This window comes from Mobula hypostoma, chromosome 5 (assembly GCF_963921235.1).
Source record: "Mobula hypostoma chromosome 5, sMobHyp1.1, whole genome shotgun sequence".
Taxonomy (NCBI): Eukaryota; Metazoa; Chordata; class Chondrichthyes; order Myliobatiformes; family Myliobatidae; genus Mobula; species Mobula hypostoma.
Genome location: NC_086101.1, coordinates 125,787,876 through 125,812,677, shown reverse-complemented (window position 1 = coordinate 125,812,677; position 24,802 = coordinate 125,787,876). Strand labels below are relative to the sequence as shown.

The window sequence follows — 24,802 nt, the reverse complement described above, 5'->3', positions numbered from 1 at the left end:
TGAGAACCCTACACTAATTAAGCAAAGATGCCTAATTACACTAATTCTTTCTGCCTGTATATGACTCATATCCACCCATACACTACATATTCATTGCGATGAAAGGTTATTGACCTGGAATATTAACACTGTTCCTATTGCACAGATGTTGCATGGCTTCCAGCATCTCAGTTTTTTTTTTAAATCTCAGAATGACAGCAACTTCAATATCTGATATTCCAGCACCTGCAATTTGGAGCTCTCCTTAAAAAAAAGGTAGCTGTTCCTTCTTCAAGGGATGTGTATTCTCACATACCCCGCAGTGCTCTATATTCTCCATTTCTTGAAAATATCTCAACACAAACAAAATGAGTAACATCTCCAGAAGATCAGTTTTAAAGTTTTGAACAAATACTGGTTAAATTAATATGAGAACCTCTTGTAATAAGAATAGCATTTTTGCAAAGTATGTATCACCATAAATCAGCTATTCATTCCATTGCAAATTTCATTCAAATATCAGCAGTGAAAAACCATTTGTACTTGCTGTACAAATATTTTAATGTCAATATTTTCTTTAGAAAATTAAGGTTGTTTTCAGCATTACAACATCTAATAGTGACTACAAAATTAATCAAGTGTGCTTATCCTGTTGGAATGCTGTCAGAACGCGTTATTTAATGTGCATAATAATAAAATTGTCAAGTTGTGTAATGTCACCAACTTCTTTTAAATCCTTTAAATTTATTTTCTCCTTTCCCTAAATCCACCTTTCCCCCAGTATTGCCCTCATTTGTTACATACTGATATTTTCAGCATTATGCATCTATTCTCTTTTATGACCATTTTCATGCATAAAAGTGAGAGGGCAAGGAGAAAAAGAGACAAAAGAAAGTGAAAATAAAATGAATGTCAGTGAGAGCAGGAGAGAGAATAAAATAAAAAGATGGCAGAAATTAAATATTGCAATAACCTATGGTACCACTTGGAGTCATAGAGGACTGTAGCACAGTAACACGCCCTTCAGCTCATCTAGTCTGTGCTGAACTATTAATCTGCCTACACCCATTGACTTGCACTCAGACCATAGCCGTCAGTCCTCTCCCATCCATGTACCTATCTAAATTTATCTTAAATGTTCAAATCAAACCTGCTTTAACCACAGCTGTTGGCAGCTCGTTCCACACTCTTGTCACACTCTGAATGAAGAAGGTCCCCCTCGTGTTCCCCTTAAACACTTCACCTTTCAGCCTTAACACATGACCTCAGTGGAAATATCCTGCCTGCATTTACCCTCTCAACTTATTTTTCTTTGCTCCAGGGAATAAAGTCCTATAGCCTATTCAACCTTTCCCTCTAACCCTGGTCCACAAGTCTGGGCAATATCCTTTAAAATTTTCTCTGCACTCTTTCAATCTTATTTACATCTTTCCCGTGGGTAGGTAGCCAGAACTGCACACAGTACTCCAAATTAGGCCTCACCAATGTCTTATAGAACTTCAACATAACATCCCATCTCCTGTATTCATTACTTTGACACATCAAGCCCTATGGGCCAAAAGCTTTCTTTACAAGCCTATCTACCCCTAGAAGTATTCCAGGGCATCCACTAAGAGGGCCTCACCATCAAGCACCCTGGGATGCCACTTTCAAGGAATCACAGTATGTATCTGTATTCTCTGATTCCTCTGTTCTACTCCTCTCCTCAGGACCTGACCGCTCACTCTGTAAATCCTACCTTGGTTTGTCCTCCCCAAGGACAACAACTCACACGTGTCTCCATTAATTCCATCTGCCATTTTTCAGCCCGGTTTTCGGGATCACACTGCAAGTTTTCATTGTCTTCCTCATTGTCCACCACACCCCCAATCTTGTCATCTGTAAATTTGCTGATCCAGTTAACCATATTATCATCCAGATCATTGGTGTAGATGACAAACAACAACGGTCTGATCAGTGACCCCTGCAGCACACCACTAGTCACAGGCCTCCAGTCAAAGAGGCAACTATCTACTATCACTCTGTCTTTTCCTGACAAGCCATTGCTTAACCCAATTTACTACCTCATCTTGAATGCCAAGCCACTGAACCTTCTTGGCCAACCTCCCATGCAGGGCCTTGTTAAGGTCTATGTTGACAACATTCACTGCCTGGCCTTCATCAACTTTCCTGGTAACTTTCTCAAAAAACTCTAAAAGGTTGGTTAGACATGACCTACCACATACAAAGCCATGTTTATTGTCCCAAACCTGTACCTGTCTATCCAAATACTCAAATATGAGGTCCCTTACAATACCTTCCAATAACTTACCCACTACTGCTGTCAGGCTCATTGACCTATAATTTCCTGGCTTATTTTTTTAACCTTTCTTTACAACCTTTCTTTTGCTCTTAATATATCTGTAGAAGCCCTTGGGATTCTCTCTCACCTTGTCTGCCAGAACAACTTCATGCTTTCTTTTAGCCCTCCATATTTTCTTCTTAAGTGCTGTCTTACATTTCTCAATCCTGTCAAGTACCTGATTTGCTCCCTCCTGCCTATGCCTACTGTGCGCCTCCTTTTTCTTATCCAGAGCCTCAATATCTCTTGAAAACCAAGGTTCCTAAACCTGTTATCCTTTTCTTTTATTCTGACAGGAATACACAAATGCTGCACTCTCAGAATTTCACATTTGAAGGCCTCCCACTTACCAAGTACACCTTTGCAGCAAACAACCTGTCCCAATCCACACTTGTTAAATCCTTTCAGATACCTTTTAAATTGGCCTTTCTAGCCTTTAGAATTTCAACCCCAACTCCAGACCTTTCCTGCTTCTTAATTATCTTGAAACTAATGGCATTATGATCACTAGATGCAAGGTGTTCGTCTAAAAGAAACTTCTGTCACCTTCCCTGTCTCACTCCCTAACAAGAGATCTAGTTTCTTCTGTCAATCATTCCATGATATGGTTCATGATACACTTGTGTATTGCATTGTTGACCTAATTTAAAACATACTTTGAACATTCAGTTTAAGCAAGTGCTAAATATTCTGGTACCTAATAAATAGAATTGGCTAGTTTTTTTTCAAAGAAAACCTTGTACTGATGCAACAAGTTATCAGGTATATCTAAAAGTTCCAAAGTAGTTTACAGGGATTGGATTACTTTGATATGTAATCAATAAGCAATATAGCAGTAGTCTTATGTAGGAATGTATAAATAGCTAATATTTTGTTTTTATCTTAGCTTGCCGATTGCAACCACTCATTTTGCTTGTGCTTCTCACCTCACACAGCTCTCACAATGCATTAATTTGAAAATCTTCATCTTTGCTCTAAATAGTCATCCTAAGACCACTGTTAATTCCACCTTACTAAATCTTCTACACACCTAATTCAAAATTCTGGATCGCTTTATATCTCCAATTTTGATTCTTGATTTCTCTGATTTTAATCGTCTCACCATTGGCACTCATGGATTTTATTGCCTTGCCTTTAAATTCTGAAATTTTCTCCCATAATCTTTCTGCCTCCACCCCTCTCCCTTGATTTAAAAAGCCGCCAAAAACTTTCTTCATGATCAATTCTTTGGTCATCTGCCTTGATAGCTCTCCCTATGTCACATACTAATTTTCAATAGGTTTCAATAGGTAAATTTAATGTCAGAGAAATGTATACAATATTCATCCTGAAATTCTTTATGTTTGATAATACTCATGTTAAATGGGATATTCCATTACCTCAAGCATTCTTTATCAAAGGTATGATTTTTGTTGGTATGACAATGCTCACAGGAGATTAGCTATGGCACTGGAACAACATTTCAGTCTCCTTTTAAATAACTTAAGCGTAAAATGATACAGCATGACACAAATTGCTTGACAATAGTTTAACTCAATGTCATCGCTCCCTTATCCAATTTGCTATAATAAAGGCATTTGTTATGTAATCACCATAAAATAATTTAAGGGATCAATAGCAGACAGTTTTACAAAACGATTTAAAAAGTTACTGTGCTCTCAAACACCTGCATGCACCCTTATTATATCCAGTTCATAAAATTTCAATACCACTTATGAATATGGTCTGGTTTTAATAGCAAATGGTCTGTTTTTTCCCCCAGTACATTCTAATCCTCAATATTATCATTTCACTGATCATACTTTCCATAGATTAATTCTGAACAATTTATCATGGGATTTATCGGTGTTTATGAAATGAACAACACTCTGATAAAAGAAAGGCATATAGTAGTGAAGAAACCAGCAAGAATAGGAGAATTTCTCTAAAATAACCAGCAGACTTAACACCTCTCAAACCATGTGTTTATAACTGACTCCCAACCAGAGTGGCAAACGTTTAGTCCTATTTAGTGAAGCATGGAAATGATAGCAACTGTCATTCTAAATTTGTTTACTCTCTTATAAGAAACTGGATCTTGTTACATCAGTTTCCTTTACAAGATGAACTGCCCTTTACTCCTCATTCTCTGATTGACAGATTAGCAGCATTGAGTAGTTATTGCAACAGCTTTGAAACAAATACCGCAATGTAGTCCACTTATAATTGTAATTACCGTAAGAAACTAATCATGTCTAGAGTATTATCTGTCATAAATTGCATTATAATTGTGGGGAAAAAATGAATGTCTTGATAGCAATATTTTCTAGGATCATTTCACGTGATTAATGCTGTAAGTAGTAATAGTCCCATCTCAGTGAAATTGACTAAATCCTGACGAAGGGTCTCGGCCCGAAACGTCGACTGTACCTCTTCCTAGAGATGCTGCCTGGCCTCTTGAGTTCACCAGCAACTTTTATGTGTATTGCTAGAAATTGACTTAGGTCATTTCTCTCACCTGTATCCACTTCTCTCCGATAATTATGTCTCCCCTTAATTTTCTTTGAACATTATTACATATGACTTAACAGTGGTTTCAGTATTGAAACTGTGGTTCACCTGTATTCCATTTTTATAACTCATTTCGCATCGGTCCATTGCCTGAAGAGCCGTGCTCAGAAACTTCTCCACGATAAAACTTTCCACAATGGTGTTACCATGCAGTGGGTCAAAGTTTCAGCTCACTGAGGCAACAACTGCTGGAATCAGTTTGGTACTTGGAATATCTGTACATGATCCATATTGGTACACAGATAGTGAGGTGAGTGTGGAGAAGAAGATATAATAAAATTAATCAGGGGGAGTCTCACCCATCTTCTGTTGGACAACTAACTGCTTTCAGCATCACTGAAAGAGGACCCAAAAGAAATGTGGAAGAGGGAAAATGTGAAGTGGCACTAAGTCCTTCAATAATTTAAATATAATTCAGTTTTGTCTTATTTGTTTGTTTGTTTATTTATCTATTTTTATAGAGATACAGCACAGAATAGGCCCTTCCAGCCCTTTGAGCCATGCTGTCCAGCATTCCCCTGATTTAACCCTAGCCTATTCACAGGACAATTTTAGTGACCAATTAACCTACCAACCGGTACATCGTTGGACAGTGGGAGAACCTGGAGGAATCCCGTGCAGTCACGGGGAGAATGAACAAACTACTTGCAGACAGTGGGAGGAATTGAACCCCGTGACGCCTGTGCTGTAAAGCGCTGTGCTAACCACTATGCTACCGTGCTGCCCCGTACCGTCCTCATGCCAAAACGCCCTGCTTCCAAAACTGTAAACCCTCAACTCTCTCCCTGACCTGAGGAAGCCCTGAGCCAATATATTCCCCTTTCTCTCAATGCCGATTGACTGGCTGAAGTCTTCAACCTATTCTTCCATTTTGCTAACTTACTCAGTATCATCCTATTATCATTCTACTTCCTACTGATTCTTCAGCTTCGGTGTTGCATGCAAATTTTAAAGTTTGATACTGCACACTCATAATCACTTGAAAAAGTGCTTGTCCCAGAAATTGCCCTTGGAGAAAATTACTGCCCACCCTCTCAATCAGTACCGGTGCCCCCCAGGGATGTGTGCTCTCCCCACTGCTCTTCTCCCTTTACACTAATGACTGCACCTCACAGGATCCATCTGTTAAACTCCTGAAGTTTGCAGATGATACAACTGTCATTGGCCTTATCTGAGACGGTGATGAGTCTGCATACAGACGGGTGGTGGAACGGCTGGCTCTCTGGTGTGGTCAGAACAATCTGAAGCTAAATACGCTCAAGACTGTGGAGATGACAGTGGACTTCAGGAGGAGCCCCCCAATACTCCCCCCACTCACTATACTCAACAGTATTGTGTCTGCTGTGGAGACCTTCAGGTTTCTGGATGTCACAATATCCTAGGACCTGAAGTGGACACCCAACGTGGACACTCTTATCAAAAAGGTTCAGCAGAGGTTGTATTTCCTACGTCAACTCAGGAAGTACAACCTGCCTCAGGAGCTGCTGATTCAATTCTACTCAGGAATAATCCAGTCTGTTCTCTGTTCGTCCATCACTGTCTGGTTTGGATCAGCTACCAAACAAAACAAGAATAGACTCCAAAGAACCGTCAGGGCTGCGGAAAGGATTATTGGTGTGAAGCTGCCCTCAATCCAGGACTTGTATGCATCTAGAGTCAGGAAGCGAGCAAGCAGCATCATTGTAGACCCATCACACCCTGGACATCACCTGTTCCAACTCCTTCCTTCTGGTAGGCGCTTTAGATCACTGTATGCCAGGACAAATAGGTACAAGAACAGTTTCTTTCCGTATACCATCAGTCTTAAATTTTTAGTCTATTATAAACCAAGTCCACCTGTACATACACAGGTATATCTCATTGTATATAGTTCACGATTATTTGCACTATTGTTTTGTTTGCTTTTTGGTTCCGTACAGCGAGAGCTCAGGGAAACCGGCATCAAATTCCCTGTATGTGTCCACATACTCGGCAATAATAAAGGTTTCTGATTCTGATTCTGATTCAGACAAGGGAAAATCTGCAGATGCTGGAAATACGCACAAACAAGAGAAGTCCTGCCGAAAGGTTTTGGCCCAAAACGTTGACTGTACTTTTTTTCCATAGATGCTGACTGGCTTGCTGAGTTCCTCCAGCATTTTGTGTGTGTTTCCCACTCTCTTACTGTTTAGAAAACAACCATTTATCAAACTCATAAACATAAGAAATGCTGCACATGCTGGAAATCCAAAACAACAAACAAAATGCTGGAGGGACTCTGCAGATCTGGCCGCATTTATGGAGGGGTATAAACATTTGATGTTTTAGGCTGAAACTCTTCATTAGGACTGCAAAGGAAGAGGGAAGAAGGCAGATGAGGGGAAGAGTCAGAAGGGGATAGGTGAAGGTAGGTAGGTGGGTGGGGGAGGGGGAGATAAATTGAGAAATTGGGATGTGATAGGTGATAGGAGACAAGAGTTGACCATGGGAGAAAGGGAAGGAGAAGGGGCATCAGCAGGAGGTGATAGGCAAGTAAAGAGAGAAGAAGGGGTAGGAAAGGAGCTGGAATAGAAAAAGAGAAAAGGGGGAGGAGGAGAAATTGCCAGAGATTAGACAAATCAATTCACGTGCTATCAGGTTGGAGGCTACCCAGACAGAATATTAGGCATTGCTACTCCAACCTGAGAGTGTTCCCATCATGGAGGAGGCCATAAACGGACATGTCTGAATGGGAATGGGAAGTAGAATTAAAATGAGTGGCCACCTGGAAATCGCACCTGTTGGGGTGAATGGAAAAAAGCTACTCAGCAAAGTGGTCCCTAATCTATGTCACGTCTCACCAGTGAAGAGGAGCCACACATAGAACACCAGATACAGAAAATGACCCGGCAGACTTGCAGGTGAAATGTTGTCTTACTGGGAAGGAGTGTTTGAAACCCAAATTGGCAAGTGGCATCTCCCTCCCCTACCCCTACCTTCTTATTCTGGTTTCTTCCCCTCTCATTTCCAACCTGATAAAGGGTCTCGGCCTGAAATATTGACTGTTTATTCCTCTCCATAGATGCTGCCTGACCGGCTGAATTCCTCCAGCATTTTGTATATTTTTCACAACTCTCTGCTTTCTGTCCATTTAACAATTTTATTTATTTACAGTGCTGGATTTTAGTTTTCATGCCCTAGCCTCTTATAAACCAGTGTTGTAATCTCTGCAATCATCCGCTCATATGGCACCTCCCATTATTTAGAAAGAAATGACAAGTTATGTAAGTTCTCAGAGTCATAAAGACATTCAGCATAGAAAAAGGCCCTTCAGCTCATCTAGTCCATGCCAAAACCTTTTAATCTGCCTACTCCAAATGACCTGTACCAGGACCATAGCCCTCCATATCCCTACTATCCACGTACCTATCCAAACTTCTCTAAAACATTGAAATTGAGCAGACATGCACCTCTTGTGCTGGCAGCTCATTCCATACCCTCAGGACCTTCTGAGTGAAGAAGTTTCCCTTCATGTTTCCCTTAAGCTTTTCACTTTTCTCTTTTAAGCTATGAACTCTGGTTGTACCCACCCAACCTCAGCGGAAAAAAGCTTGCTTGCATTTATTCTATCTATACCCCTCATAATTTTGTATACATCCATCAAATCTCCTCTCATATTTCTACATTCTAAAGAATACAGTCATAACCTATTTCATCTCTCCTTATAACTCAGATCCTCCAGACTCAGCAACATCTTTGTAAATTTTCTCTATACTCTTTCAAACTTATTTACATCTTTTCTGTAGGTAGGTGAACAAAACTGCACACAATACTCCAAATAAAGCCTCATCGATATCTCATACAAGTAAACATAACATCCTATCTCTTGTACTCGATACATTGATTCATGAAGACCAATGTGCCAAAAGCTTTTTTTATGACCCTCTCTACCTGTGACAACACTTTCAGTAAATTATGTACCCGTATTGCCAGATCGCTTTGTGATACCACACTCCTCAGTGCTCTACCGTACACTCTGTAAGACATACCCTGGTTGGTCGCACAGAAGTGCAAAACCTCGTACTTGTCTGCATTAAATTTCTTCTGAAATTTTTCAGCCCATTTTTCCAGCTGATGCAGATCCCTCTGCAAGCCATAATAGCCTTCCTCACTACACCCTCAAATCTGCAAATTTGCTGATCCAGTTAACCACACCATCATCCTAATCTGAACAATTTGACTGGAGGATCAGTGTTTACAAATATTCCCCCAGTGACACTGGTCCATTTGTCCTTATGCCTCAGTGCCAGATTAATTCCTTCATTGTGCAAAATACTGAAAATAAAATTTAACTATTTAACTCCAACTTCTTGTTTTTTGTTTCAGTTACAGACATTACATTCAAAGATGAAGAAAGATAGCTTTATTTGTCACATATACATCAAAACATCAAAGCATACAGTGAAATGCGTTGTTTGCATCATTGTTTGCGATTTGCTGGGGTCAGTCCACAAGTGTCACTACGCCTCTAGCACCAACACAGCATGGCTATAACTCTCTAACCCAAACCATACATTTTTGAAGTGTGGGAGGAAACTGGAGCACCCAGAGGAAACCCACATGGTCATGGGGAGAATGTAAATCTCCTTACAAACAACGGCAGGAATCAAACCCCAAACAGTGATTGCTGGCAATTAAGCTACCATTACAATGGTTATCTCTTTCTCACAATTCTTAAAAATCCCTCCCCTCCCTCATTTGCCATTTGACACTATTTTAGGCTATTTAATATTACTACTTCTTGTAGGTCAGATGTGATTTCTCACCTGTTCTGTTTCTCTATAGGATGACAGCTTCCTTTTAGCTTTTCTCTAACCAAACAGTCATTGTTCTTCATGTCAGATGCTTCCTTTCTCCACCACTATAATAAGTAATTTTCCTTTAATTTTCCAGCACCCATTAATTTTCCTTTCCCCCAATCTTCCCTGCACACATTCCTATTCTTGCCACTTTTCAGTTACGTTTCAGTTACAGACACAAAAGATTGTAGATACTGTAATCTGCAACAATAAACTGGGGAACTCTTCTGCTGGGGAGCTCTTCTGGCCAGAGAGCATCTGTGAAGGTGAAATAGACAATCAATGTTTTGAGTCAGTTCCCTCAACCAGGACTGAAAGAGAGAGGCAAGACAGCCGAAGGGTTGAAGGCTCTCGATCTAAAACTTAACTATCCATTTCCCTCCACAGATGCTGCCTGATCCATTAGGTTTCTCCAGCATTTTTTTTGTTGTCTTTGTCATAGACACTAAGTCTCAGTGATTCTCCAGTCTTGGGTTCTAACCCTGTTTTGGTCTTTTCATATTCTTTTTTCACTTTGGTCCTATTTAATGCTTCACTACTTCCTACTCTAGAGGTTTCGAGCAGCTGCACTTTTTTGAAATTAAAATTGGAATTGGTTTATTATTATTGTCATATGTACTGAGGTTTTGTGTCTTGCACACTGTTCATGCAGATCAAATCATCACACAGTACAATGAGGTAGTACATGGAAAAGCTATAACAGAACGCAGAATAAAGTGCAAGAGCTATAGAAAAAAAAATTCAGTACAGGAGGACAATAAAGGACAAGATCATAACAAAGTAGATAGTGAGATCAAGAGTCCATCTTATTGTACCAGGGAATCAGAATCAAAATCACGTTTAATATCATCGACGTGTGTTGTGAAATGTGAAATTTGTTAACTTAGTGGCAGTAACACAATGCAATACATGATAATATGGAAATAAATAAACAAATCAATTACAGTAAGAATATATATGTATATTAGTAGTTTAATTAAACATAGTGCAAAAACAGAGATCATATAGAAATAAGTGAGGTAGTGTTCACGGGTTCAGTATCCATTTCGGAATCAGGTGGCAGAGGGGAAGAAGCTGTTCCTGTATCGCTGTGATTGTGCCTTCAGTCTTGTGTACCTCCATCCTGACGGTAACAATGAGAAGAGGGTATGTCCTGGGTGATGGGGGTCCTTACTGATGGACACCACCTTTCCGAGGCACTGCTCCCTGAAGATGTCTTGGATACTACAGAGGCTAGTTCTGTATCAGAATCATTGAACAGCAGGGTAGAAGCTGTTCTTGAGTCTGATTATATGTACTTCCAGGCTTTTGGATCTTTTGAATGATGGTAGAGGGGAGAAGAGAGACTGGCGTGTGCGGATGGCCTTCCCTTTGCCAATTTAGTGTAAATGCACCCCAGCCACACTGTTGTATCTCTTTCCCAAGGTTATTTTGACAGGCCCCTCTCATTCTAGAACAGATCCCATTCTCCCAGAAATATCCCTTATTTTGTGCTATGCCTCTAACTGCAAACTAACCTGCATTTTCTATCATTGCTATTGAGTGACACAGGGAGTAAATCAGAGATAACTACCTACACATTTTCCAAGCTCTTGAAAATCCTGAAGTTTGGGCCTTCCCTTTCCAAACGAAAGGACTGTTAAAGACTTGAAATTATACTGAGCTATGATTAAAAATTAAGATCATCTGCTTTATTATCTTTGTTCTAAATAGGTATTCTGAAGAGCACCTGCTACATCGATGTTCGCTGGTTCCCCTTTGATGTCCAGAGATGCGATTTGAAATTTGGTTCCTGGACACATGATGGTTGGCTATTGGACCTGCAGATGATGGAAGCTGATATTTCTACTTATATACCTAATGGAGAATGGGACCTCGTTGGTAAGCTTAATTTCTTAACAGCATAAACTGAGAAGGAAGGAGAGTAGAGACTGCATTAGAATTAGGGAAGGGTATGTACACAGACATCACTTTGTTCTTTCCCTCTGTTGTGGTCTAATGGTGATGGAGCATTAGAAAATTCTAGTCCAGACAGTGAGCACATTAGCTAGACCAGTGGTTCCCAAATCAGGCAATATTTAGCTCCTGGGGATGATCAGAGTTTCTACAGAGGAGATAAAGATAAAGGGGGTGGTGAAGAGGGGGGCAACTGAGGAATGACAGGATTAATTTCAGAAATGAATTACTTATTATAGGCATTTGCCCCTCAGTGACTTAAGATTTATTACAATGATCACATAATCTCTTCGGCTCTTGCTAACCCACCATTCTCTTAGACTTTGCTCAAAGCACATTCTTGTTGCAAAGCAATGTGACACTTCTCTATTTGGCATATTATGTGAAGCTGTACTGAGGAAATTGTATTATTTCCGGGCCCAGCCTGCACATTATTGCCACTCACTAGTGTGGTACCGTGTAAGTAATAAGATTCTCATGCTCAAATCACACAGTGACTCAATGCCTATGAAGTAGGCAATGGCATTCAGTGGGGTAAGGTTCAGAATCTTCTCTTTCAAATAATCCTGGCAGCACTTCTCTAACCGATGGCCCAACCGAGGAGTAGGTGCCCCACTTTAGGTACCTTCGGCAGAGAAGCCAGTTTTGCCTGAGCGATGATAACATCAGAACTTTCCCCTTTATTGATCACAGTGCTTGAGGTTGGACTTAAACAATAAGTGACTGACTGTGGTCTTTAATCATAACAAAAATAGTCAAAGCAGACCAAAGGAAAATGAAATATCGACAATATGGTGTGCAGAATCTGAAATATGGATTTATACCAGCCCTGATCAACCAACAACAGCTAATGTGTCTGTTGTGAAAAAGAATTTTTTCAAATGAGGCAATAAAACCATCCAGGCTCCTTGAACATTTGAAGAGTATGCTCTGATAATGCAAACTAGAACTTGACTTATTTTAAGTCACTTTGTGAAAACTTTACAGAAACAGAAAACACTTCAGAACATGTTTCCCAGCACTTCTCAACAAAACAGTGATGGTTTGCCTGTTTCATACAACATTTCATTGCTCATTTCTAAATCTGATTCTGCCAGCGGTAAGGAAGGTTCTGAGTATGTTTTTGTATATCACCAGATCAAGTGATTAAAGTGATTCCGCTCAGCGATAACTTTGTTCAAAGATGAATTGATGAAATGCCTGAGAATGTGGAAGACTTATTTTGCAAAATACTTAGGACAACAGTATTTGTTATGAATTGGATGAGTCAACTTTGCTAAGCAATAAATCTTTACTTCTTGTTTTTTTTTTCTTCATAAGAAATGAAACCATGATCCCTGAGTTGATATTTACAAGAGGACTAGAAACAGATGTGAATGGAAAGTGAATATTTTGAGTTGTTGACCAATTTTTCAAAGAGAAGGACATTCCACTCAGCAACATTCTTGTTTGTGCACCAAATGGGGCGCCATCAATGACAGGATGCTGCATGAGGTTATTACTTCCTTAATAAAAAGGTGTACCTAAGATACTTACCATTCACTGTGTAATTCACATTTTGTTGTCGCAAAAAAATCCCAAGTGGTCAGTTGCACCAATCATTACATATTGTTATCACAATGGTAAATAATATCAAGTTGCATGCTCTGAATTCTCTTTTATTTTGAGAGATTTGATTTGAGAAAGATGACAGTTTGAATGCTTGCTGTTGTACCCAGATGTCAGATGGCTTTCAAAGGGAAACGGCCTGAATCACTTTTATGTGCTTTTTGAAACTGTGATAAAGCTCTTTGAAACTCAAATGCTTCTTTCAATAATCAACTCAAGAATATTCAGCATGACACAAGGAATTCTACAGATGCTGTAAATTCAAGCAACACACATCAAAGTTGCTGGTGAATGCAGCAGGCCAGGCAGCATCTCTAGGAAGAGGTACAGTCGACGTTTCGGGCCAAAATGTCGACTGTACCTCTTCCTAGAGATGCTGCCTGGCCTGCTGCATTCACCAGCAACTTTGATGAATATTCAGCATGACATTGCTTATTTGTTAGAATTACTTATTCACAAATTCACAGAATAAAATCAATCTCCAATTGCAAGGAAATGATGTGAATTTTATCAAAATCAAATCAGTTATTTCCACAGTTCTGTCCAAGCTAACCCTATTTATGTGCAACAGTGACCTTAGCGACCTTTTCCAATTTCCGTGCCCCTGTGAGTTGAAAGAGGAAGAGAGGATACCAAATAATGATCTTCAAGTATACTGCGCCCATCTGGGTGAGCTGCATAAAAACATGTCAGAGAGATTTCAGGATCTTCATTCGATCCAAATTCCAGATTGGGTAATAAATCCATTCCTGAACACTTGTAATGAGGAGTTAACAGGAAGGATGGAAGAAAAACTGATTTCGCTACAACATTACTTTGAGCTGAAGCTGCGGTTCAAAGTCATATGAAGACTTTTGGCTGGAAAAAAGAAATCTCTGAATGCTATCCTGCACAGTGGGAAAAGGTCAAGGTGTTCTTTATTGCCTTTACAACATCATATTAAGTGGAGCGCAGTTTCAGTGCAGTCGCTCAACTTCTTTCAAAGAAACAAAACAGAACATGCAAATTACTGAACCTGGGGATCTGAGACCCCTTCTCAGTGACATTCAGCCTGACGTTGAGAAGCTAATATCACTGCACCAAGCCCGTCCATCTCACTGAAAGGTGAAAAAACAAAGTAGTGAATAGTTGGACTGCTAATGTACGTTCTAAAATTGTCAATGAAAATTGTTTTTACTGTAATTAAACAAACAAATAATTTTATTTATAGCTTCAAATAAATTTGAATATTTTTGTAATAATTTGTCACAGCTTTGAATTTGCAGTTCCAATTTTCTTTCACTGTGCATCATAAATCACAATTTCTTATAGTTCTTATGTAATGGACAGAAAGGGAGAGCGGACTCTGGGAATGTGGTCTGGGAGCAAAAGGAATGGTGACCCAAAATGTTTTGGGAATCACTGATCAAATGCTACACTGTTGTGGGCTATGCTCTTTTGATCATTCTTTAAATCAAAGCTCTACCTGCCTTCTCAAGTAACAACCGGTGAATTTTACCTCCAGGCTAAGAATGTTAAAAACATCTGAATTGTCCTTCTCTCAGTTTCTCTGTCTCTGCCACACTTGTTTTCAGAATGAGGCTTTCCAGTCTAGAGCATCTGAGATGTCCTTCTCTCAATTTCTCTGTCTCCACCACACCTGTTCTCAGAATGAGACTTTACAGAGTAGAACATCTGAGATGTTCTCTAATTTCAAAGAATGGAGTTTCCCCTCTATTACAATCGATGCTGCTCTCACCTGCATTGCCTTCATTTCCCACACATCTGCCCTCGCACTATCTTGGTGCCCCCAGATCAGGGATAGACTTTCCTTTTTTCTTACCTACCACCCCATGAGCCTCTGTATCCAGCTCATTATTCTCCATAAATACCTTATTTCTAATGCACATCTTTCTCTTTCCCCAACTCTCAACACCCCCACCGCCTTCCACTGATCACTCTTTGTGTGACTCTCTTCTCCACTCATACCTCCCCACTGATCTCCCTCCTGGCCCTTAACCCTAAAAGCAGGACAAATGTAAAACCCACCCCTATACAGTACCTTCTCCTTCACCAACATTCAGGGCCCCAAACAGCCCCTCCAGGTGAGGCGGCACTTCACCTGCAAGTCTGTTGAGATCATCTGGTGTCGACTCCTCTACATCGGTGATACCTAAAGCAGATTGGGGGAAAGACTTCATCAAGCACCTTCACACTGTCCACCTCAAAAGGCAACAGTTCACATTCAATCTAGGTAGCCTCCAAACATCTATTTCTCCAATTGCCAGTAATTCCTTCCCCTCCCCCTGCTTTTTCTCTTTCCCTATTCTGGCTACCCTCTCACCTCTTCTCTTCTCCTCACTTGACAATCACCTCCCTCAAATTCCCCTGCTCCTTCCCTTCCTTCCACAGTCCACTCTCCTCTCCAATTAGATTCCTACCTCTTCAACCCTTTACGTCTTCCTTCTATCCCCTCCCAGCTTCTTACTTCATCCCCATATCAGTTTAGAGTAGCGGTGAATGAAGTTATTTATGCTAGATCAGGAGCACGTTGGGTACTGTTTTTCCGTACCAGGCTATGATACAAGCATTTAGGGTACACTCTACTGTGTACTAAGTTTTTTGGTGACATGCGGAAGCTACTGACATTCTCCATCTCCGTTCCCTTAATAAGGACTGGTTCATGGACTTCTGGCTCATTCCTCCTGTGGTCAATAATAAGCTCTTTGATTTTGCTGATATTGATTGAGAGGTTGTTGTTGTGGCACTACCCAATCAGATTTTCAATATCCTTCCTATATGCTAATTCATCATCACAAAATTTGATATAATTCGATGAAATGAGCGGACAATTCTTTCCAGAAAACGTGTCCAACATGACTCTGAGATAATCTAATGCTGGCATCAGAAATCCATAGACTATCGTACTTCCCTCCAGATTTGACTGATTTGAAACTAATAGACATTTTAAGGACAAGTTTATGCTATGCCATCAAATAGAAATTAAGCACCCCAATCCAATGGTAGTTAATTGAAATGTTTTCTGCCTTCTCCTGTAGGATAGTGTTCTACGTAACGTATTGAATTGTGGTTTTACTGGAAAAGCTAAATGCCTGTGATTACTGTGTTGCAGGAGTACCTGGGAAAAGGAATGAACTCCGCTACGAGTGCTGTGATGAGCCCTACCCAGACGTGACCTACACAGTCATGATGCGCAGGCGTACACTTTATTATGGACTAAACCTGCTGATTCCATGCGTTCTAATATCTGGATTGGCACTTCTGGTGTTCCTATTACCAGCAGATTCAGGAGAGAAAATTTCATTAGGTAGAATCTGAATCATTAATTACTCTTTTTTTAGTATTTTGGGGCATTTGGATGGAATGTATAATCTGTGCCATACAGAGAGAACAAGGCCTAACATAAAATCCTTTTTTAAAAAAAAACAGGCAGTTGGATGCTATTGCAAAATGCAGAAGACTCTTTAATTTTCTTCTGAAGTTTTGCACTTCATGAAGCAATTGTAATTAGTACAGGAGCATTAATGCTTTCTATTTTGAATACAACAACTAAATCAGATCAGATCAACCATTAGGTAGATCAATGCAAAAAGTGGCTTTCTATATTCCATCTCTATGGTGATCCCATCTTTCTAAGTGTTCTCACACAGCCCAGTTCCACCATGTTTATTTCTCATATTTCCCCTCTGCCCCACCATTTTTTATGTAATCAAATGGCCACTCCCCATGGCCCTGGTTCCTGTGCTCCTTTCTGACTCACCAAGACCCAGTTTCCTCTACAGCCTGTCCATTTACTGGGATTCTGGTTCCCACACATCTTTCCAAGCACCAAATCCATGGTTCTTGCATTCCATTCCAAGACACCAAGCCAAATCCTCTTTCAAACACTGTGGCCTATTCTCCACACTCCCTTCCCACTTTCCTGGGCTCTGGTTCCCTTTAAGCTCATCTGTTACTGTTTGCCATGCACCCTTTAATCTTATAACATTAACCATTCCAATGTGTAACATTTTAAAAGAAAGGGAATTAAAAATGTGTTCAAATATTAATTCACAACCATCTACTAGAGTGAAAGATCTGTTAGCCCAGTAATACTAAAGAACCAAACATGCCAGATGAACAGGCTTTACTGTAATGAGGTTTACAGCTTTAACTTAACATAGCTTATTAATTTGTTGTCTTCAAGAACAAAATAATAATAATAACATAGTTTCTGTAATTTGCAATATACTTTAATGAATTGATCATATGTAGCTCATACTCCAATGACACTTCATATGGACAACAAATATAAAATATTCCAGTCTTCATACCCGATCTTTCAACCTTTGCCTGCTTATCTTCATTTCTCAATCCTCGCAGTCCAACTTTTTAATGCACTTCCATTTTTACTCACCACATCACTCACAAACATCATCACCTTCACTGCTGAAGCTGCACATTAGGAGTGGTTTTCATGGGATAAGATGCTACAGGTGGAGGGGAGAAGAATGGAGAATGTTTTGGTACGTTTGCTTTCAGACTGCCACTCACTTTTTGCTAATTCCATGTTCTGGTAATGGAAGTGGACTGTGACGAAGTGGAGTAGAATTCAGGAGAATACAAAGCATCCTAGTCAACAGTAGATGAATTCCAAGATTTGTGCATGGCCGAACAATTTCCTGTCTTTTGCCACTCTCCCTTTTAGAGTGGAGTGACATTTGAAGTTTTCCACTCCTCCAAAACCATTTCAGAATCTAGTGATTTTTTTGAAAGGTCATCAATAATCCCTTCTCAATCTCTTCAGCTACCTCTCTCAGTATTCCGGATTGGGGTCCATCTGGTCCATGTGACTTATCTAACGTCAGATCTTTCAGATTCTCAAGTACCTTCTCCTTACGTCTATGAAGGTTCTCAGTCATGCAGGTCATTGTATATCAACCAGTAGTAAACCAAGTCAACTGGACTTACTCTGTTGTCTAGAAGATGTTTCACCACTCATCTGAGAGGCTTCTTCAGTTCTGATCCATGGTGGGTAGTTCTACAGCTTATAAACTCTGTGAGTTGTTTAAAGCAAGGAGGCCAATTGTGAGCAGCATTAACTCAGTTACATACAATGTTGTGAAATACCTTACCCCCATTCTCGCCCCTTTGGTCAGCAACTGCACTCCACATCCAAAATTCCAAGGATTTTGTCGAGAAAGTTCAGCATCTGAAGCTGAATACAGATGAGACCGTGGTGCCATCTGGTGTTACGTCTTTATTTACATCCATGCCCACTCCAAATCTATCAGGATAGTAAGAAAACGGCTACGTCAGGATAGTACCCTGGACAGTAGAACCACACCCAACTCAGATCAGGTATGTATTTTACTTGACCTTTGTCTCAATATTACCTGTTTCAACTACAAAGATGTCTTCTACAGGCAGAAAATTGGTTGCGCCAGTGTCTTCTTTTGTAGCCAACTTGTACATGGAAGAAATAGAAAGGATAGCTTTGAACACCTTCCATGGACCATCACCCAGTCATTGGTTCAGGTATGTGGATGACACTTGGGTTAGAATCAAAATCCATGAGGTGCAAGCCTTCACAGAACACTGGATAATAACGTCAAATTTACATGAGAAGACGTTGAAAACAGAATACTACATCTCTGCGCTGAGAATGCGCCCACCAACATTACAGCTAAAGACAAGGAGCACAAGTATTTGAGAGAAGCCTTGATAGCATGCAGCTACCCTGACTGGACCTTCATCAAAATAGCAACAAAAACCAGCAGGGACATCTGCCCAACAGGCAGAGGTAAGGAGCAAAACAGATGGAAAAACATAGTCATCCCTTATGTAGCTGAAGTTTCAGAGAAACTCAGAAAGATTTTCAACAAACACCGAATCCCTGTGTTTTTCAAACCCACAAACACACTCAGACAGAAACTTGTCCACCCAAGGATCCTACACCCAAACATAAACAGAGCAATATTGTATATGCTATCCAATGCAATGAGAACTGCACAGATCTGTATATCGGTGTTATAAAACAACCATTTCACAAATGGATGGCCCAATATAGGAGGGCTAACACCTCAGGTCAAGGCTCGGCAGTAGATCTACACCTAAAGAACAACAGACACTCCTTTGATGATAACAATGTGCACATTTTGGACACAGAGGACAGGTGGTTTGAAAGAGCGGTTAAAGAAGCCATCTTTGTCAAACTAGAAAACCCATCCCTGAACAGAGGGGGTGAGGTACGACACTACCTATCAGCTACTTACAATGCAGTCCAAACTGCTGTACCCCGGTGTCTCCACAACAGTTCACACCTTCATTCATGCAAAGTTAAGACTAATGGCTCTCTCATTACCTCTACGACTCTTAATAACCCTCACGTGATTGCTATATAATTAAACAACTCACAGAGTTTATAAACCGGAAGACTACCCACCATGGATCAGAACTGAAGAAGCCTCTTGGATGTGTGGCGAAACATCTTCCAGACAACACAGCAGGTCCAATTGCCTTGATTTACTACTGGTTGATATACCTTCTCTTTAGTAATTGCAACTACATTCAGTTTTGCCTCCTAGACACTCAAGTGCCTGGCATTTTGTTGGTGTCTTTCACAAAGAAGACAGATGGAAAATACTTATTCAGTTCATCTGCCATTTCTTTGTCCCCAGTTACGATCTTTCCATTGTCATTTTCCAGTGGTCTGAAATCTACTCTTGTCTCTCTTTAACTCGCTTTTTAAAAGGTTTAATTCTGATCCCTTTCTAAACTTTCTGGCTTACTCCTTATTGAGAAAGTTTCCATTACCTCTTTGGTATTCCCCTTCCCTTTTACTTTATCCATACTTTTCCAAGCTGTTGAACCCTCTCCCATTAATGTGTTTAAAGTCTATCCACAGCCCAAGTTCCACAATTTGCCAGGACTCTGGTTCCAGCATGGCTCAAGTTGAAACTGTCCCACCAGAATTGCTCCCCACTTTCCCGAATACTATTGCCGACGTCTCAAAAATACAAACCCACTTCTCCTACACCAATCTTTGAGCTGTACATCTGATCTTATTAACTGTATGTGCCAATGTGCATATGGCTTAGGTGACAATCCAGAGATTATTACTTTTTGGTTCTGTGATTTAAGTTAGTGCCAGCTGCTCAAATTCCCTCTGCAGAACACCTTTCTTTGTTTTCCCTACATCATTGGTACCCACATGGACCATGAAAACTGGATCTTTCCCTTCCCACTGTCAATCCCTCTGCAGGTCAGATAAGATGTCTGGAACCCAGGCACCCAGCAGACATCACAGCCCTTCGGACTCTTGATTCTTGCAACAGAGAATCGTGTCTATTCCCCTGTCTATACTATCCCATATCACAACTTCATTTCTCTTCTCTCCTTCCCGCTCCCACCCCCCCCCCACTTGATTTCCTGTTGGAACCAGGGTTTGGTAGCTCATCTTTCCTACAACCCCGACTCTCATCCTCTCAGGGAGCAACAATCTCAAATCTGTTGGGCAAGCCCAAAGGCTGAGACTCCCCTGGCATTACCTCTTGATCCTCCTACCTGCCTTGCTTGCGGTTCACACTCTTAGTCCTGGACACATAACAAATTTGAAGTAGTTACACTTATGGGAGTGATTGCCTCCTGATACAGGGTCCAATTAATTTTCTAGTTCCCTGAGGGATCATAGTGTTTGAAGTCTAGATTCCAGGTCATCAACTCTGAGCCTGAATTCTTTGAACAACCAACACTTGCTGCAGATATGGTCACCAGGAACCACAATGGGGTCCACTTTCTCCCACATCATGCAGCTACAACACATCACCTGATTCTGCATCCCTTTTTATTTTATTTATTATTAATTGGCATCTTTTTAACTAGCCGCTATATTAAAAAAAAACATACCTGTCTTACCTGCTACTCACCTGTGCCTGCATGCTGAAGCATCTCAAGTCAAAGCCTCTGATCTTAATCTCCTTCACTGGCTCGCTCACACAATGCCTGATCCAAAATAGCCTCCACCTCTTCTCACCAAAGACTCAGTGCACTCCAACGATGTCAGCTCCCCCAGTGACCGCTGCTCTTAAATCTCACTTCTTTTTATTGGCCTAAGTGTAACTCTCACATGCAAGAAGACCTGGTGTTTTTTGATATTTCTCACTCTCAGCCATCCCTCCACCCAAACTCCTACTTCCATCTCCATCTCTCCCAATTCTCTTTACCCCTCTTTTTCACACACTCCTGCTCTTCACTCCTTCCCCTCTCACCATCTTCCTTTCTCCTCAGCAAATGTAACAGCAGTGTGTCACACCTGAGGGAGGGCACAGCTCAGTAACCAGTAACCTATTTCCTTCAGTGTCCCCATAGGCTGGGCACTGACAGGTTGTTGCTAAGGCACTGTCTAATAAAAGCTACCTGAAGAAACCTGAAGACATTCAACACTGATATTTTACGGCAATATTTCATTTGACACAATGTTTCTGGGTAGGTTGGTAAAAAAATGTAGAATAAGTATTGGTTTCTTCAGCAGTCATTGATGTCTGTCTGAACAATTGAGGAAAAGGGGGTTTGAAGACCTAGTGCTCAACCAGGACACAAAACTCGTGGCCTACTGGGTAGTAATGAACCCTGATTATCTGTATGTTGCAGAGATCAGAGCAACTTATGTCAGATACCTCTAAGCACTGGAAAGATATCTCTTGTCTCCCCAAAATTCTGCAAATTCACCAGAAGGAAAAGCAAACCAATGTCAGTGCGCATTCTCGGGCCAACATCCCCAATTTTGAGATGCTTCAAATACACTGTTAGGCTTTTCCACCAGGATCTCCCAAACCCTCAAATTCTAACCCTGAAATGTACAAGGAGGCAGACACAGAGTAAGAACAACATCTGCATACTCCCTCCAAGCCACAGACCCTGACTTGGAAATCTGTCACTGATCCTTCATTTCAGATGAGTTTAAATCCTGAAACTCCCTCCCAAACTTTACTGTGGAACTACCATCACCAGAAGGAATACAGTGGGTGATATAAATGACTTATCATTATCTCCTCAAGGGCAAATGGAAATGGAAAATAATTTCAAACTTTACAGCCATGAGCACAACTCGTAAATAAAAATATTGAACTTAAGAAATAGAAGCAGAGTAGGCCATTCAGCCCCTTGTTTGTGATCCACCATACTTTAAATTCTTTAACCTCGGCTGTCTTGTGGTAACTCTGTGGTCCCATGAATCCCTTAACATCCAAATATTATCCATCACTGAAAATGTCCCATCATGGCAGACAAGGAAATCAAATTCAATTAATTAAGTTAGTAATTATGATTTTCATACAAAACCTTTCTCTTAACTATCTTTATTCAAAATGACTTCTATATAACTCTAAACCTACAACACAAGGGTTGACTCATAAATGCCCCCAAAAATAGTTCACTAAGCTACTCACTTCAAGGACAGTTCCAAATGTGCAATAAATACTGAAAATGCCCGTGATATTGTTGAGGTAGATCGGGTAACTAAGATAATCCCTTTCTTTTTTGTGTAATCATTCTATGCATAAATATCACACTGAGCCTCACAAAAGTACAGTGCTTTGGACAGAAGTTCCTACGGCATTGCCATTTTTGTTGTATAATATCAGCACAATGTGAATACAGCTTTTAACAGAGTTATGAAATGTAATTACATTATCAGATGAAGTTTGTAAATACCCAATACTGTAGCATAATGGGTACCAAAGGCAATTATTTCATACATTGATGAACAGTATTTTAGTTCACTCTGAGGTTTGACTGGATGTCATTTGAAATAAAGTCCAGTTGAGTTTGACTATTCAAATGAGAAATTAGTTATTGCATTTAATTTTCCATTTAATATCAAAATTGTTAAATTGCTGTGGCAAATTTATGGAAAATAATGTGCAAATTCAGCAGTTTTTTTCTAATAAGGGAAAGATGCTGTTTGAGTGAAGCAAATCAATAAGAAGGGTCTGGAGATTTAGAATGTGAAATGGAATTTTTACTTTGCTAAACACACTCAGTTTTCACATTAATATTGCTTAGCATTGTTACTACTCGATTTTTGGCCAGACTTCTCTTCTTGAAGAAATCATATACATTGAAAAACATGAAAATATCGTTCAATAGATGAGGTCAGACAAATTCCTCATCTGTAATTTTGGTATTATCTTCCATCACAATGTCAGCATGTTCATTCTGCCAGTCACATGGTCATTCATTATCCATGTGCGAGAACAATCGATAATATCATCACAATGTTACATGCTCAGCAGTACAGCTTTTCCAGAGTAAGAGTCACAATCAATTTTATAGTAAATAGTTTTGTTTAGTTAAATGAAACATACACATTAAAAATATATCGGTTCAAAAAAGCTTAATTTGCAATTACACAGCTTTCACCTTCTTAGCTCTTGAAAGGGAAAAGCTACATCTTAATTTTTCTGAAATATTACTACATAAAATATCAGAAGTAATGTTACATTTGTTCAGGCAGCAGACACCAGATGAGAAGTTAATGAGCTCATCAGCTTCTCCAGGGACATGCACTCATTGCAAATATTTCATTTTCAAATCACCTGATTGTACTACATATTATCAATAAAAATTGCCCAGTCTGATCTATCTCTAAAGTGCTAAAGTAAAAAAGAACACTGTTTAAGAATTCCTATACAGTCCTTTGCTTGAATGTGTCACAAAAGATATCTGCGTTTGAATGACTTGCCTGAGATATCTGATATACTGCATTCAAATCTGCCCTATTTCATTTGTAAAATCTTAGGCTGGAGGGTGAACATCAGCCTTCAAGCACTGTATTTGAGCAGAGGAACAAATGTTTTCAAGGAGAAGAGACAATTGGAGGCAAGGAATGAGAGAACCTACGATGGTTCTTCAAATCCTTTGAATATTGCAGTCATATGCACAATAATGTGGAGAATAACATATGTGGAAGTGAAAATTTAAGGCATCTGTTAGTCTTGTGAGACCATGGATCTGCACCTGGAAAGTCTTCACTCTCCAGGGTGCAGGCCTGGGCAAGGTTGTATGGAAGACCGGCAGTTGCCCATGCTGCAAGTCTCCCCTCTCCACGACACGATGTTGTCCAAGGGAAGGGCAAGGGCCAATACAGCTTGACACCAGTGTTGCCGCAGAGCACTGTGTGGTTAAGTGTCTTGCTCAAGGACACAACACACTGTGCCTCAGCTGGGGCTCGAACTCACAACCTTCAGGTCGCTAGTCGAATGCCTTAACCACTTGGCCATGTGCCCACGCGGAAGTGAACTATCGTACCTAATTTAGCAGTCCGATATGTTATCTCAGGTGCCCATTTTTGCATGACATAATCTTCAAAGTTTGAAGTAAATTCATTATTAAAGTACATATATGTCACCATATAAGCCCTGTGATTCATTTTCTTGCGGGCGTACACAGTAAATCAAAGAACTATAATAGAATCAATGAAAGACCACACACAATAGGACGGACAGACAACTAATGTGCACAAGACAACAAGCTGTGCAAACGTACATTGTTTAATGGGGAATTACAGGCT

General features: G+C 40.2%; 1 protein-coding gene across 1 annotated transcript in view; it reads left to right on the top strand.

The window, feature by feature from the left end:
- The window catches only part of chrna8 (cholinergic receptor, nicotinic, alpha 8), a 396,880-nt gene that overhangs the window by 298,370 nt on the left and 73,708 nt on the right, over positions 1–24,802 (top strand). The window contains exons 6-7 of the mRNA XM_063047641.1: positions 11,401–11,568; positions 16,364–16,558. Of these exons, the coding sequence (XP_062903711.1) occupies positions 11,401–11,568; positions 16,364–16,558 (363 nt within the window). The remainder of the gene's footprint in view (positions 1–11,400; positions 11,569–16,363; positions 16,559–24,802) is intronic.